The sequence below is a fragment of the Mizuhopecten yessoensis genome, unplaced genomic scaffold (assembly GCF_002113885.1).
Source record: "Mizuhopecten yessoensis strain PY_sf001 unplaced genomic scaffold, ASM211388v2 scaffold9289, whole genome shotgun sequence".
In the NCBI taxonomy this organism is placed as follows: domain Eukaryota; kingdom Metazoa; phylum Mollusca; class Bivalvia; order Pectinida; family Pectinidae; genus Mizuhopecten; species Mizuhopecten yessoensis.
This window is the reverse complement of record NW_018407973.1, coordinates 25,479-38,516: the sequence shown is the minus strand read 5'-3', so window position 1 is coordinate 38,516 and position 13,038 is coordinate 25,479. Positions and strand designations below refer to the sequence as shown.

At 34.1% G+C, this 13,038-nt stretch overlaps 1 protein-coding gene across 1 annotated transcript in view; it reads left to right on the top strand.

The window, feature by feature from the left end:
* Window positions 1–5,735: 5,735 nt before the first annotated feature.
* Window positions 5,736–13,038, top strand: part of LOC110457663 — a gene marked incomplete at its 3' end in the record, with an annotated part of 32,752 nt that continues 25,449 nt past the window's right edge. Inside the window, exon 1 of the mRNA XM_021509020.1 lies at window positions 5,736–5,827. Coding sequence (XP_021364695.1) covers window positions 5,736–5,827 — 92 coding nt within the window. The remainder of the gene's footprint in view (window positions 5,828–13,038) is intronic.

Here is a 13,038-nt window from a genome sequence, read left to right as displayed (position 1 = left end):
GCTTTATTTTATAATATTTATCTCAATAATTGTTCATTAGAGAATACAGGGTTTTTAAGGTTTGAAATAAATCTGTTAAGGTCGATTTTGGTTGATTGAATTTTACTAATAAAATGGCATGTTGCCCTGTAAATAGATAATCAGTCCCGTTAGCCAAGAGTTCTGAGCGTTTTCAACTGTGTTTACATCTGATCGGGGAATCGAACACTCCCTGTTTAAATACTGGTATGCTGATAGGTACAAGTTCGATCCTTTGGCCCGAGGACAACCTGCGTAGTATCTCTAAACAGTGTCTTAAATAATTGATTATTGTTTATTTCGGGTCAGAATAACCATCGATTGTCGGCGACTTGATTTTTATATGTGAGTTTATTAAACAAAATACAATTGGGAAAAAACATCAGAAAATTGCCGATGTGTTTTAAACAACAGAGATATGATAATAAACACTTTTGTATAGGGAATACATATATCGTATTTAAGTAAGTACCGAAAACCTTTGCATATCGTAGTGCAGTTGTATTCTAATACAAATATATCCGACACCGTAATATTCTGTTGAATATTTGAACTTTGATTTTTATCATGATGCCTTTTTTTATATATATCTAGTATGTTTATTAATGTCTTAATTTGATATTGTTGTTTCTATTTGTTTCGTTTCTGTAACTTATCTTGGTGAATCTATGAGATCGCTTTTGGAAACTTCGGTAATGTTTACAGGAAGGATAGAACTAAATCTGTCAGGTGTTGTTGTCTTGTTTAACGCTTATAATACCATAAATATTAAATGTAGACTTGATCTGGGGATACAAGATCTTGTCTTATTGACAATGATATTAGGGGTATTTTTTGATCTGCAAAAAAGTCATAGCTTAATAAAGGGACCAGTTGGTCTTGAAATGTTGAGGCACGTACATTGCTTGTGTATATATAAAACTTTGAAATTGAAATTAGGAAGATATTACCGTTTGTATGAAAAACTGCTACGGAATTCTCTTATATTTTGCCTGATGCAGGACAATGCTCATTAAGCTTTCATCACGAAACCGAGTATCACGCGAAAAGCAATACAAATATACAAATGTAACAGCGTTCATTCGCGATTACCTTAGATCGGCAGCAATATAATGTATGAACGAAATCCAAGTAATTTAGCAGGAAAGCGCACTTTCACCAAGACGGTCAGCGTTCGATTTCCCGATCGGATATGAAAATGAATAGGGTCACCTGCCCAACCACGTGGGTTTCCATCCGATTAATACGGTTTCCTGCCATAATAAGACCCCCGTCCAACAAGAGTAATATTATATTGATACATTTGTTTTAGAATTTGTTTTAAAATTGTTGTAAAATAAATAGATTTTAATTTACAGAAAAAGAACTGCTAGTTATTGTCTCGATGTGGAGAGAGTCGCAAAGCTTCAATTCGAACTCTCACAGTGTCAGGTTATATATTTACAACAGTCCTAGGATGACGGTGCAAACGCTATCTTCGCACTTCAGTTACTATAGCCATTTATATACTATGTACATGGATTTGGCTGTTTGTTGAACAGTAAACATATCATGGATTTGTCACTGAACTTGACATTAATCATAAAACATCGGAAAGCATTTGACTGTAAAACTTTTTGGACTACCTTACTATCAAAACCATAGTGTATAATTATATAGATATTGATTTTTCTGTCACCTGACCAAAACCTTTGAATGCATATTATTTACAAGACTGATGTGTACCAATGGCGTTATTGTAATAGCAAACATAAGCGTTGTACCATACTATAGAGTTGATAAATACCTGCTAATGGTTACCAAAATAGACTTTTGGGCTGTGGTTACGTAATCTTCTTTGTAAACGTCTAGTCTATGTTTTGATATATATGCATGTGATATCATGCTGTCGAACAACATACATTATCAAATATTATACTTTGCTGTGTACATTGTGATTATATTTACACGACCCACGATGCTAACTGGTGCTTTATACGGGTAATGAATAGCAGGCTATTTAAACCCCTGTCTGACCGACCTACCAAGGTCTTATTTATAATATTATAATTTGTTTACAGTTTCACTGTATTGTCAATGTGGCATATACAACAACACAAATTGGATATGTCAGGACTTATCGTTTCAGTTTATATCAGAATTCGGAATATATGGATTTCGTGTTATCTGAGAGGAGTTGAATATATATGTAAACTCTACAATGGTATCTGGTAACATATACGTATACAGGTATCCTGATAATAAAAGTTTGCTCATTATAAGGTGTTCCTTTTTTGTTGGTTGCAAGTCATCGTCATCATTGAACTAAATTTATTTTTGAATTACACCTCTGTGTTAAACCATAACATCAAACATCAATCATTGAATGAAATAGTTAAAAATAAATGGACTTGACAATCAGGAAGTAAAATTTACCTGGTAGTAGTGAGGTGTAAGCTTGTATACATACCATACCTGACGACATGCTACCCACAGTTAACATCCTCGGGACAACGTTCTGTTGTTTGTTAGTTATAGTGTATGTAAAACCATCAGAGTCTGTTGAAGCAGGAAGTTAAGGAACTGGCTGCCCTTTTTTTTATAGAAGCCCCTTTCTACTGCTATTAGTATTATACATAAAATATGTGATCGTCAACTGCTTTGTTTGATATTTTTGTTCCTATTTGTTTTCGTTTCTGTAACTTAACTTGATTAATTAATTAATGAGATTTCTTTTGGTAACTTTGGTAATGTTTTCAGGAAGGATATATTTTACTCTGCGGATGCTGATGCCTTGTTTACACTTTTAATACCAGTGATATTAAATGTATACTTGATCTTGAGATACATGATCTTGCCTCAATCTGGATTGAACTAACCATCTAAAACACACCTACTATGTTTAGTTATGTACTCAGAGATCTTCTTATTGGATATAAGGATACAGTAAAAAATGACTTGAGAGTATTGATTGATCTGCAAACAAACCCAATAAAATCAAAAGAATACCGAAGTAAAAACACGACCATACTTTGAACTCAAAATCTATAATATTAGAGCAAAATATGAACAATGAAATATTTATATAGAAAGCCTTTACAATTAGAGAAAGGCCAAGTGCTCCACATAGGGATTTCGGGTAGTGACAACTAAACCATAAGGCACTCTAATGAGCATAGCATAAAATATTGACCTTCATATCACAAAAAGAAATATTAAATCCTACGAAATCCTGATTACGACCATACAACATGTCCATAGTCTTTATCAATCTTGCATCTTTAGAAACCTTGTTATGTAAGTTGGCCTTCAGCTGTCGGCATGTATAACGAAAGTCATGAAATCATACATGTAGCAAGCCGTTGAGTACTAAATCAACAGTGAATTATACAAACAAGAGAGGTGCAAGAATATTACTATCAAGAAACAGAAAAGTAATGATAGAAAAGTCGATATTGCCTGCTTATAGTTCAGTCTAGTGGTAAACCGTCCCTGTTGTTCATGTCGTAATATCGAAGAAAGCGACTGAGGTTGGGGGATCTGTGGTATCCTTGAATTCAAGTTTAGGAGAGTACATTGTATATACGATCGAAGTGGTCGATGGACTTCTCGTTATTCAAAGATAGTACATAGTCTATATATCTGAATGGGAAATTAAAGCACCTGGCTAAGATTGTATCACAAGTCCTGATACGCTCATCAATAAATTTAGCTTCATATAAAAACAAAAACAAATCGGCTAGCAGTTTTGTGGCATATGAAGTATGCCATTTCGTAACATCATTGCACAAGTAAACACCACGTGCTTTTTCGGGTAGTCTAGTTTCGAATGTAAAAAAGGAAATACTTATCAAAAGAAACGAGTCTTATTTCAAAACGGCGCCTTTTTTTGCGAAATTAGATTAATTAAGTATATTACATTAAAAGCGGCTTTGGTGTTGCAACGATCATTATTTGTATCTATAAATAACGATTCGTGTATATAAATAATGAATGGACGCGTTTTTATTGTAATAATGCTTACAAAGCTGTTGACCATTCTAACATCAAAGTTAAATCTCTTGTAATAGTAGGTAAGTGTAAAAGTCAGAGTCGCTCATACTTCTCGGCTAGGTGATTTGGGGTCATAGGTCGTACGTCTGATGCCTGCACAGGGCATGCGTCTTACATTGTCTTACTTCATAGTTTATAAGATTAAAAACAGAGAACTTTTTACATAAAAGTTGTAAAATAAAAAAGTTCATGTATGTAAATAATGTTTTTAATCTAATCAATATACACCTTTCTCATATCTTTTGATATTCGTCTTTTGCAGAGGGCTAATTTATCAATACAGCAAATAAAAGTAAACAACATAATACACAGAGTTACTAAATGTGAAGGGCAACATTTATGCAGGGCGAAAATTGATCTCATTGGCGAAGGGCTAACATTTGACTGGGCGAAAATAGAATTTTCTCGTACACAATATAGTACTTTGTCTTAGTTACATTCATTTCATTTCTTACAAAAGCGACAGGAAGTTCATATCTAAATGTCATTTCCTGAATGCCTGTAGAGAGTCTTATGCGTTGTATATATCAAAACAGTAAATTCATAAGGGGTAGTTAGGAACAACATGCATTAACAAATATAACACTTTGTTATGTACATTGCGATTATATTTACACGACCCACGATGCGAGTTGGCGCTTTAAATGGGTAATGAAAAGCAGGCTATTTATATTCCTGATCTAACCGACCAACCGAAGTAGTCTTATTTTTAATATTATAATTTGTTTACAGTTTCACTGTTTTGTCAATATGACATGTACAACGACGACATATTGGACATGTAAGGACTTATCCTCGTTACCTTTATTATTCAATCCGTGTGTTTGTTTAACAGCCTAAACCTCCCTACGGAAGAGCATAAGGGTCATGAAGGAAATGAAATAATTTATATTTTTCGCTCTTTTTGTTGCTACATAATTTGTTGTGTGTAGGAGGGCGGGGATGTCTTCTCCAAAACCTCTAATGGGGATTCGCCTCTGGAGCTCGCCGTAAAGCGTGGTTCAGTGCCTCTGAATTCCTGTCAACACCCCTGCATACAAGTATTGCAAATATTAAAAAGTCGAAACTCGATATGCTATCCCGAAAGTACAGTCAAAATTTCGATTTAAAAACACGAAAAAGCAATATTCATTTTAAATACGTGGCCCAAATGCTTTGCCGTAATTTTCCATGCTTGCAACACTTTAACCCGGCAATAGGGGAATTGTGATCACATTTGCATTCCCAAGATAAAGAAAACAGCAGGCAATTGCCATTGTTTGGAAAGAAAAAACAGAAAGAAACCACAGCTTAAATTGTCAATATTATTAATGTTTAACTAAATATTATTGGTAAAATTAAAAAATGTTTATTATTGGGAATATTGTATATCAGAATTTGAAAATTGGTCTTCGTGATTCTGAAGAAGAGTTTTATCTACATATAAACTTCACTATAGTATCTAGTAACATATTCTTATACAAGTTTTCCTCGTTATAAGGTGTTTCTTTATGTAGGTTACAAATCATCGTCATTGAACCGAATTATTTTCTAACAAATTGCACCTGTGTTCCACCATAACATCAAACATCAATCATTGAATGAAATAGTGAAAAATAGATGGACTTGACAATCAGGAAGTAAAATGTACCTGGTAGTACATATGTAGTTAGGTGTAAGCTTGTATACATACCATACCTGACGGCATGTTTCCCACCGTCAACACCCTCAGGACAACATTCTGTTGTTTGTTAGTTATAGTGTTTATAAAACCGACAGATTCTGTTGTAGCAGGAAGGTAAGTAGAAATCAAATGTCTATTTTATCAGAATAAACTATTCCGCTTATTTATATTTTTAAAATTCTCATGAAGGAATATAAAACGGGTTTTTTCTAGAAAAAAATAATCTGCGCAGCAAGTAGGTTTTAACTACTTTATTTGATATTTTAACCGCTTACAAATATTGTTTTATTCGGTTTATCATTTTTCCATGTTTGTTTTAATCATTGTTCATTAGGTAACACTGAGAAACACTTAAGAACGAAAAAATCAATTCTACGACTTAATCTACCTTTTTATACCAGTTAACTTCAATTAGCATCGAATTTTACAAAACACAATCTAAATCATAAATCCATGACCCAACTTAATGACGTACCAGCTAAATAATCTATGCATGGCTAACTTAATGATGTACAATCTAAATCATATTTGAATGGCCCAAATTACGGAAACACTCTCCAAATTAGCGGAGCACCATTTAAATTTAAAAACCATATCCAAGTTATCGGGACATGGACCAGTTTTCAGGAACAACAACCAATTTTCAGGGACAACAACCAATTTTCAGGAACATAACAATTCAATAAGATTGTGCCTTTGTTCCCGAAAACTGGTCGTTGGCGCCCGAAAATTAAGTCGTTGTCCCGCTCACTCGCACAGCGGTATTCCCTTTGATGTAGCCGCGCTCCGGCGAAGCCCGTACAGGTGAGGCAGTCTATAGTCCCTGCCTTGCTGGCCGTGTTGTCGGTATAGCTATGCAAAGACGGTCGCTCTAATTCCGTAATCAAAACGATATAATAACACAGGTCGATAGTACACTTATATTTACTTCGAATGAAATAAATAAAGACCAAGGAAATAATGCTTATTTTGTACTACGGCCAGGGTTAGGATCGAAATGAACGACCATTTGAGAATAATGCATAACTTTTACCGTATTGCTGAACTGGTGCTTTGATACATCACTCCAGGGACACATGAAGCCAGTATATACGTCTCTGATCACTCATATAATAATCAAAGACACAATATGAACTCTCAATATTAACGATATTTAATAACGAACGATAAGTACGTCCCGATGTCGTATACAACTTATATTACGTAAACTATATCCCCCGGCTCCGTTCGGTCCGAGGTACTAGTTGTCCAGTATTTATTGATAAACTCGTGCAAATGATGAACCGATTGTGTAAATGTTCATAAACGAACCACTGTATATATATATATATGTTAAGACAGTTTACGTTCCTATTTTGCTTCATATACCTTTCAATCGTTTTTTATGTTGTTAATAGTTTTGTGATTTATATAATCCTCTTAGTAAGGAGATTCCCGATCACCTGTCCTCTCAGCTTTTAATTTCTATTGTATTTAACATAAATGTATTTTATTCATATTTTGGTGTTTTTTTAATCATTACTGATATAATTTCAATTAAATGGAACTTTATCTTTCCTGTACTGTCGTAAGAATATCCCTTCTGATTTAATGTTTCATGTTATAATATTTAAGGTTGAACTTTCTATTTAGTTTAGGTTATCGGGTGATAAAGAAAAAATAATTTACCCGGGTTCCATTGTAGTTATCACCCGATAACCTAAATTGAATAGAAAGTTAATCCTTATATTTATAGCCTTTTTCTTTACATAAAACGCGTCCATTTATGTCATCAAAGTAAACGTATGTAAATGAACACACAATCCAGCCGTCCTGTCAGTCAACAACGTGACGTCATCGGAATGTATGAATTTCAACAATGTATATTTACATTTCAACAATGTATCTTTTGCATGAATACACTAATGAGTTACACATCTGGTATCCGAGGTACTCCTGTTAACTTCCTAAAACAGCAATGTAAGCTCCCGGGTTGTTGAAACTTCGAGTGATAATGACAATGATCTCCACAAAGGCTTTCATTAGAAAAAATACCATTTAAGTTACGTACACTTATGTGTTTAAAGTGAACGAAATTTTCGAAATATCTTGTTTCTTTATTCATTTAAAGCGAACTTAACCATTTCAGAAAGATAATGTGCATCCGTATGTCAGTTATCAAAACTGTATAAAGTAAAGAGAGAAAAAAAATAGAGCATTATTCTTAACCAGAGACGTTATATTACAATATATACGACTTTGGTGTATAGTCTAAACAGTTGCTCTCGTCTAACGAACCTGTGATTACTAAAATTTAGAACCTATGAAACTTCTTATATAAAAGGCTAAGCGTGATCCGGTTGTTAAATATATGAATTATCAGAATTAATATTGAATATTGTATTACCTGTCTTCAGACAGAGACATATAAAGCCGTAAGTAGTATATACGTTTCCGCTTCAGGTCAACCATGACAATCAGAATAATATATAAACTAAAGGTATTTTGTTTTGGTTTCCTTTCTATCATAACCAGATACCTTCTCTGTATTAACGTAATATATTAGGTATCAGTACATTTCACTCATAGTTCCAGTAGTATTAGTAATCATTATCAAATACATATATAGATAAAATATATTGCCGTGTGAATGATGTAATTGATATACAATATGTGTTAAGATAAGTTCTGTGCACTGATCTTACACGAAAATGGCACCGTTTCATTGGTTGATATACCTGTCAATCACGCGCGGTAGAGAGGTGGGCCCTCGCGATGATTGGTTGATGTTCTTGTCGATGCTCCGCTGTTGTTTGATTGACAAGAATATCACGGGCCGTAATTCTCGTCACATTCTGGTGCATGTACTCGCAGTGACATTTGGTATTTCTTTTTCTGTTTCCTGTTGTACAATATATTTAAACTTGAAAGTGACATTCGTTCTGAATTCTTTTTTAATTGGTGCAAGCATCCCATGCATACAATTTTATTATGAGAAAGTAGGTTTACTTTGTTTGTAATGTATAATCGTGCACAGAAACCTTACATGTGGATGTACATTGTATTGGACATGTATGTTGAAATTGTAGGTGTATAAATATAGCTGTTGGTCTGTATGAACTTTCTAACTAAGCATTGAAGGATAATTAAATGTAATCACTACTTGTAAGCGTCAAGGAAAAATCATTAAACTAAGGAACTGTGACAATGTATTATGAGAATTATCGGTGTTCATGTTAAAATATAATAGACAAAAGCAAATATTTATTTATAGGACTGTTTTGCTATTGCTAATACTGAAATACTTTTTTCCTGCTAACACAATGTTCAAATACTAAAGTGACATTTGTACTGAATTCGTTTTACTTAGCGCAGGCAGCCTGGTCCTCGCATAAAATGTTAGTGAAAAAGTGGGTTGACTTGGTATGTAATGTATAAAAAGCTGTATTTGACAAGAGGGTATAATTGTACAAGTATGTGCAAAATGTTGTTGAATGTATAGGTAAGTGGTTGTTATGAAAAAAACATGTTGATATGATTGATTGTACATACGTGTGCATGTTTATATGTTTGCAGGTAGGTTGGCCCAGTTAATTATTTCTTTAACAAAGGAAAAATCTTGTTATTTCATTATCTGATTAAGTAACCAGCAACCGACCGTGGAGAAGTTGATTTGTACTTTAATTTTTAAATCATAGTATACTGTAAAAGCATATATTTACGTTGGTGGTTAAATTTCGTTGTTTTGGATTTGGGACAAGTTCGTGGGGAAAATATTTCGTGAAATCAATATTTTCAAACCCAGTTATTTTATGTTTGACACCTGGACAATAAGACTTACCGTACATCGCCCGAGGTGATCACCCATCCACTCCAGGTGAAATTTTCACACCTCGCTTCACCCCAGTCAGTGGAAAACAATAGATCGACCATCGCCCGATGGTCACCGTACTGCTTGCGAGGTTCAGGTAAGACCCGGCGAGATAAACTCACACTATGGGTATCGGTCAAATCCGTCATGCTCTATAATTTACATACAAAGAGCGATGTAACAAACGCTTGATTGACGCGCTATAGTTATAAGTGTTTAACTCTGTGTCTGTGACGATAAGTACACCGTTTATCATGACCTGTGTCTAAATGTAAATACAGCATGGTTTGTAATTAAAGTAATAGTTTATTTCATATTTTCGCTAATTTCTATTTCGTGCGATTAAAATTTCGTTGGGATTATATTTCATGGTTTTCTTTAAACCACGAAATAAACGAAATTAAATCCCCAACGAAATATTATGCTTTTACAGTAATCTGTATTTAACGTTGAAATAGTGTCTCATAGGTCAACTTGGCCGGATAATTAATTCTATCAATTTTGTTTCAACTAGAAACTTTAAATTGTGAATGGATATGTGACTCTTTAATAAAATAAATTATTATTATAAGGGTTAATATATATCACAAGACATCCAATCGACATTAGCCTATAATTGGATGACAACACGTAATCACCTTTTGTCATGCTGTGTACACAAACGCCAATCATGTCGTCGTTGAACAGCACTACTACGTGACCAGTTTCTGTGCAGGATTATATATATTGCAAAGTTACTGTACCGTTACAGTCCAAATATACGGAAATGTATCAGTGAAAAATGTTAACAAATAACTTCAACGTTGGTGTCTTCTGTGTTTGAGTGTCAAAAAAACGTATAGCATATTTTCGGTATTACCGTTTAATGACAAATTGACTACACTGTGTCGTCCTTATGTTAGGTCGACAATTCAAATAAACAACAAAATACCGACAGTTACACATTGAATATCATTATACAATACAGTACTTATTGATGCGATGCTAAGTTATATCGAGGACTTAGATAATCTGAGTCCGTGATTATATTTATCTCGAAAATATAATTGAATTATGAAGGTTAAACTTTTTCTCTCCATATACATGTAATATACACAAGTTATAATTTAACATCTTGGTTCAATAATGTAAAGCAACTCGATCCACTCCTTTAGCCGGCTTAGTTTTAAAATTTGGGTACAGGTACATCACACTAAACACACCGTGTCCAGTGCTTGATTGATAGGTTTTGCGTCCGCTTCACTACCGAGTAGTTTGGATAATCACAGGTAAAATATACAGGTGTGAAACCACGTGATTATGTGGCTTTTCAAAGCAATAAACTGAATTGAATTGGATTACCAGGTACAGTTTTCTTACCTGTGGGTCTTACCTGGGAATCTCCAATTAACTCATTACAGCATAATTATGACAGTGGTAATACAGAACTTGTGTGGTGTTTGATCACACCTCTAACCCCCTTAGAGCACAGGTCTGTTATTTCAACCGGCAGGTGTGATATGCTTGAATCTACCTGAAACTATGCTTTACCTGTGACTACATGTGCCATTGTAATTATCCATGTATACAGCTAATAATGTTTAAATATCATATCAGCATGGTAATAATGTAATGTGATCGCACTGCCAAAGTATTATAAAACATTTCTAATTTACATTTATATCATGGCAGCACCCCTACCTCTACAAAATTATAGAAACAACCTATATACTGAAAATATTCCGTTATCATAATTCTAATCAAAGACGAATAAAACCAGTATATACGTACGTATCCGCTATAATTTTGTTTATGATACATTGTATCTTATTAAACATTATTAATTCAATTCAGGTTATTGCATTGGATATCCACATAATCACGTGGTTTTCACACCTGTACATCTTACCAGTGATTGACCGAACTACTCGGTAGTGAAGCGGACGCAAAACCTATCAATCAAGCACTGGACACAGGTGTGTTTAGTATTTTGTACCTGTCGCAAATTTCACACCTAAGCCGGCTCAAGGAGTGGATCGAGATGCTTTTCATTATTGAACAAAGATGTTTAATTATATCTAAGTCCGTGGCATTACACATCAATAAGTACTGTATTGAATAATATCAAATGTGTAACTGTCGGTATTTTGTTGTTTATTTGAATTTTCGACCTAACATAAGGACGACACAGTGTCGTCGATTTGTCATTAAACGGTAATACCGAAAATATGCTATACGTTTTATTGACATTCAAACACAGAAGACACCAACGTTGAAGTTATTTTGTAAATATTTTTACTGATACATTTCCGTATATTTGGACCGTAGCGGTACAGTAACTTTGCAATATATATAATCCGGCACAGAAACAGATCACGTAGTAGTGCTGTTCAACGACGACATGACTGGCGGTTGTGTACACAGCATGCACCAGAGTGTGACGAGAATTACGGCCCGTGATATTCTTGTCAATCAAACAACAGCGGAGCATCGACAAGAACATCAACCAATCATCGCGAGGGCCCACCTCTCTACCGCGCGTGATTGACAGGTATATCAACCAATGAAACGGTGCCATTTTCGTGTAAGATCAGTGCACAGAACTTATCTTAACACCTACTGTATATCAATTACATCATTCACACGGCAATATATTTTATCTATATATGTATATGATAATGATTACTAATACTACTGGAACTATGAGTAAAATGTACTGATACCTAACATATTACGTTAATACAGAGAAGGTCTCTGGTTATGATATAAAGGAAACCAAAACAAAATACCTTTAGTTTATATATTATTCTGATTGTCATGGTTGACCTGAAGCGGAAACGTATATACTACTTACGGCTTTATATGTCTCTGTCTGAAGACAGGTAATACAATATTCAATATTAATTCTGATAATTCATATATTTAACAACCGGATCACGCTTAGCCTTTTATATAAGAAGTTTCATAGGTTCTAAATTTTAGTAATCACAGGTTCGTTAGACGAGAGCAACTGTTTAGACTATACACCAAAGTCGTATATATTGTAATATAACGTCTCTGGTTAAGAATAATGCTCTATTTTTTTTCTCTCTTTACTTTATACAGTTTTGATAACTGACATACGGATGCACATTATCTTTCTGAAATGGTTAAGTTCGCTTTAAATGAATAAAGAAACAAGATATTTCGAAAATTTCGTTCACTTTAAACACATAAGTGTACGTAACTTAAATGGTATTTTTTCTAATGAAAGCCTTTGTGGAGATCATTGTCATTATCACTCGAAGTTTCAACAACCCGGGAGCTTACATTGCTGTTTTAGGAAGTTAACAGGAGTACCTCGGATACCAGATGTGTAACTCATTAGTGTATTCATGCAAAAGATACATTGTTGAAATGTAAATATACATTGTTGAAATTCATACATTCCGATGACGTCACGTTGTTGACTGACAGGACGGCTGGATTGTGTGTTCATTTACATACGTTTACTTTG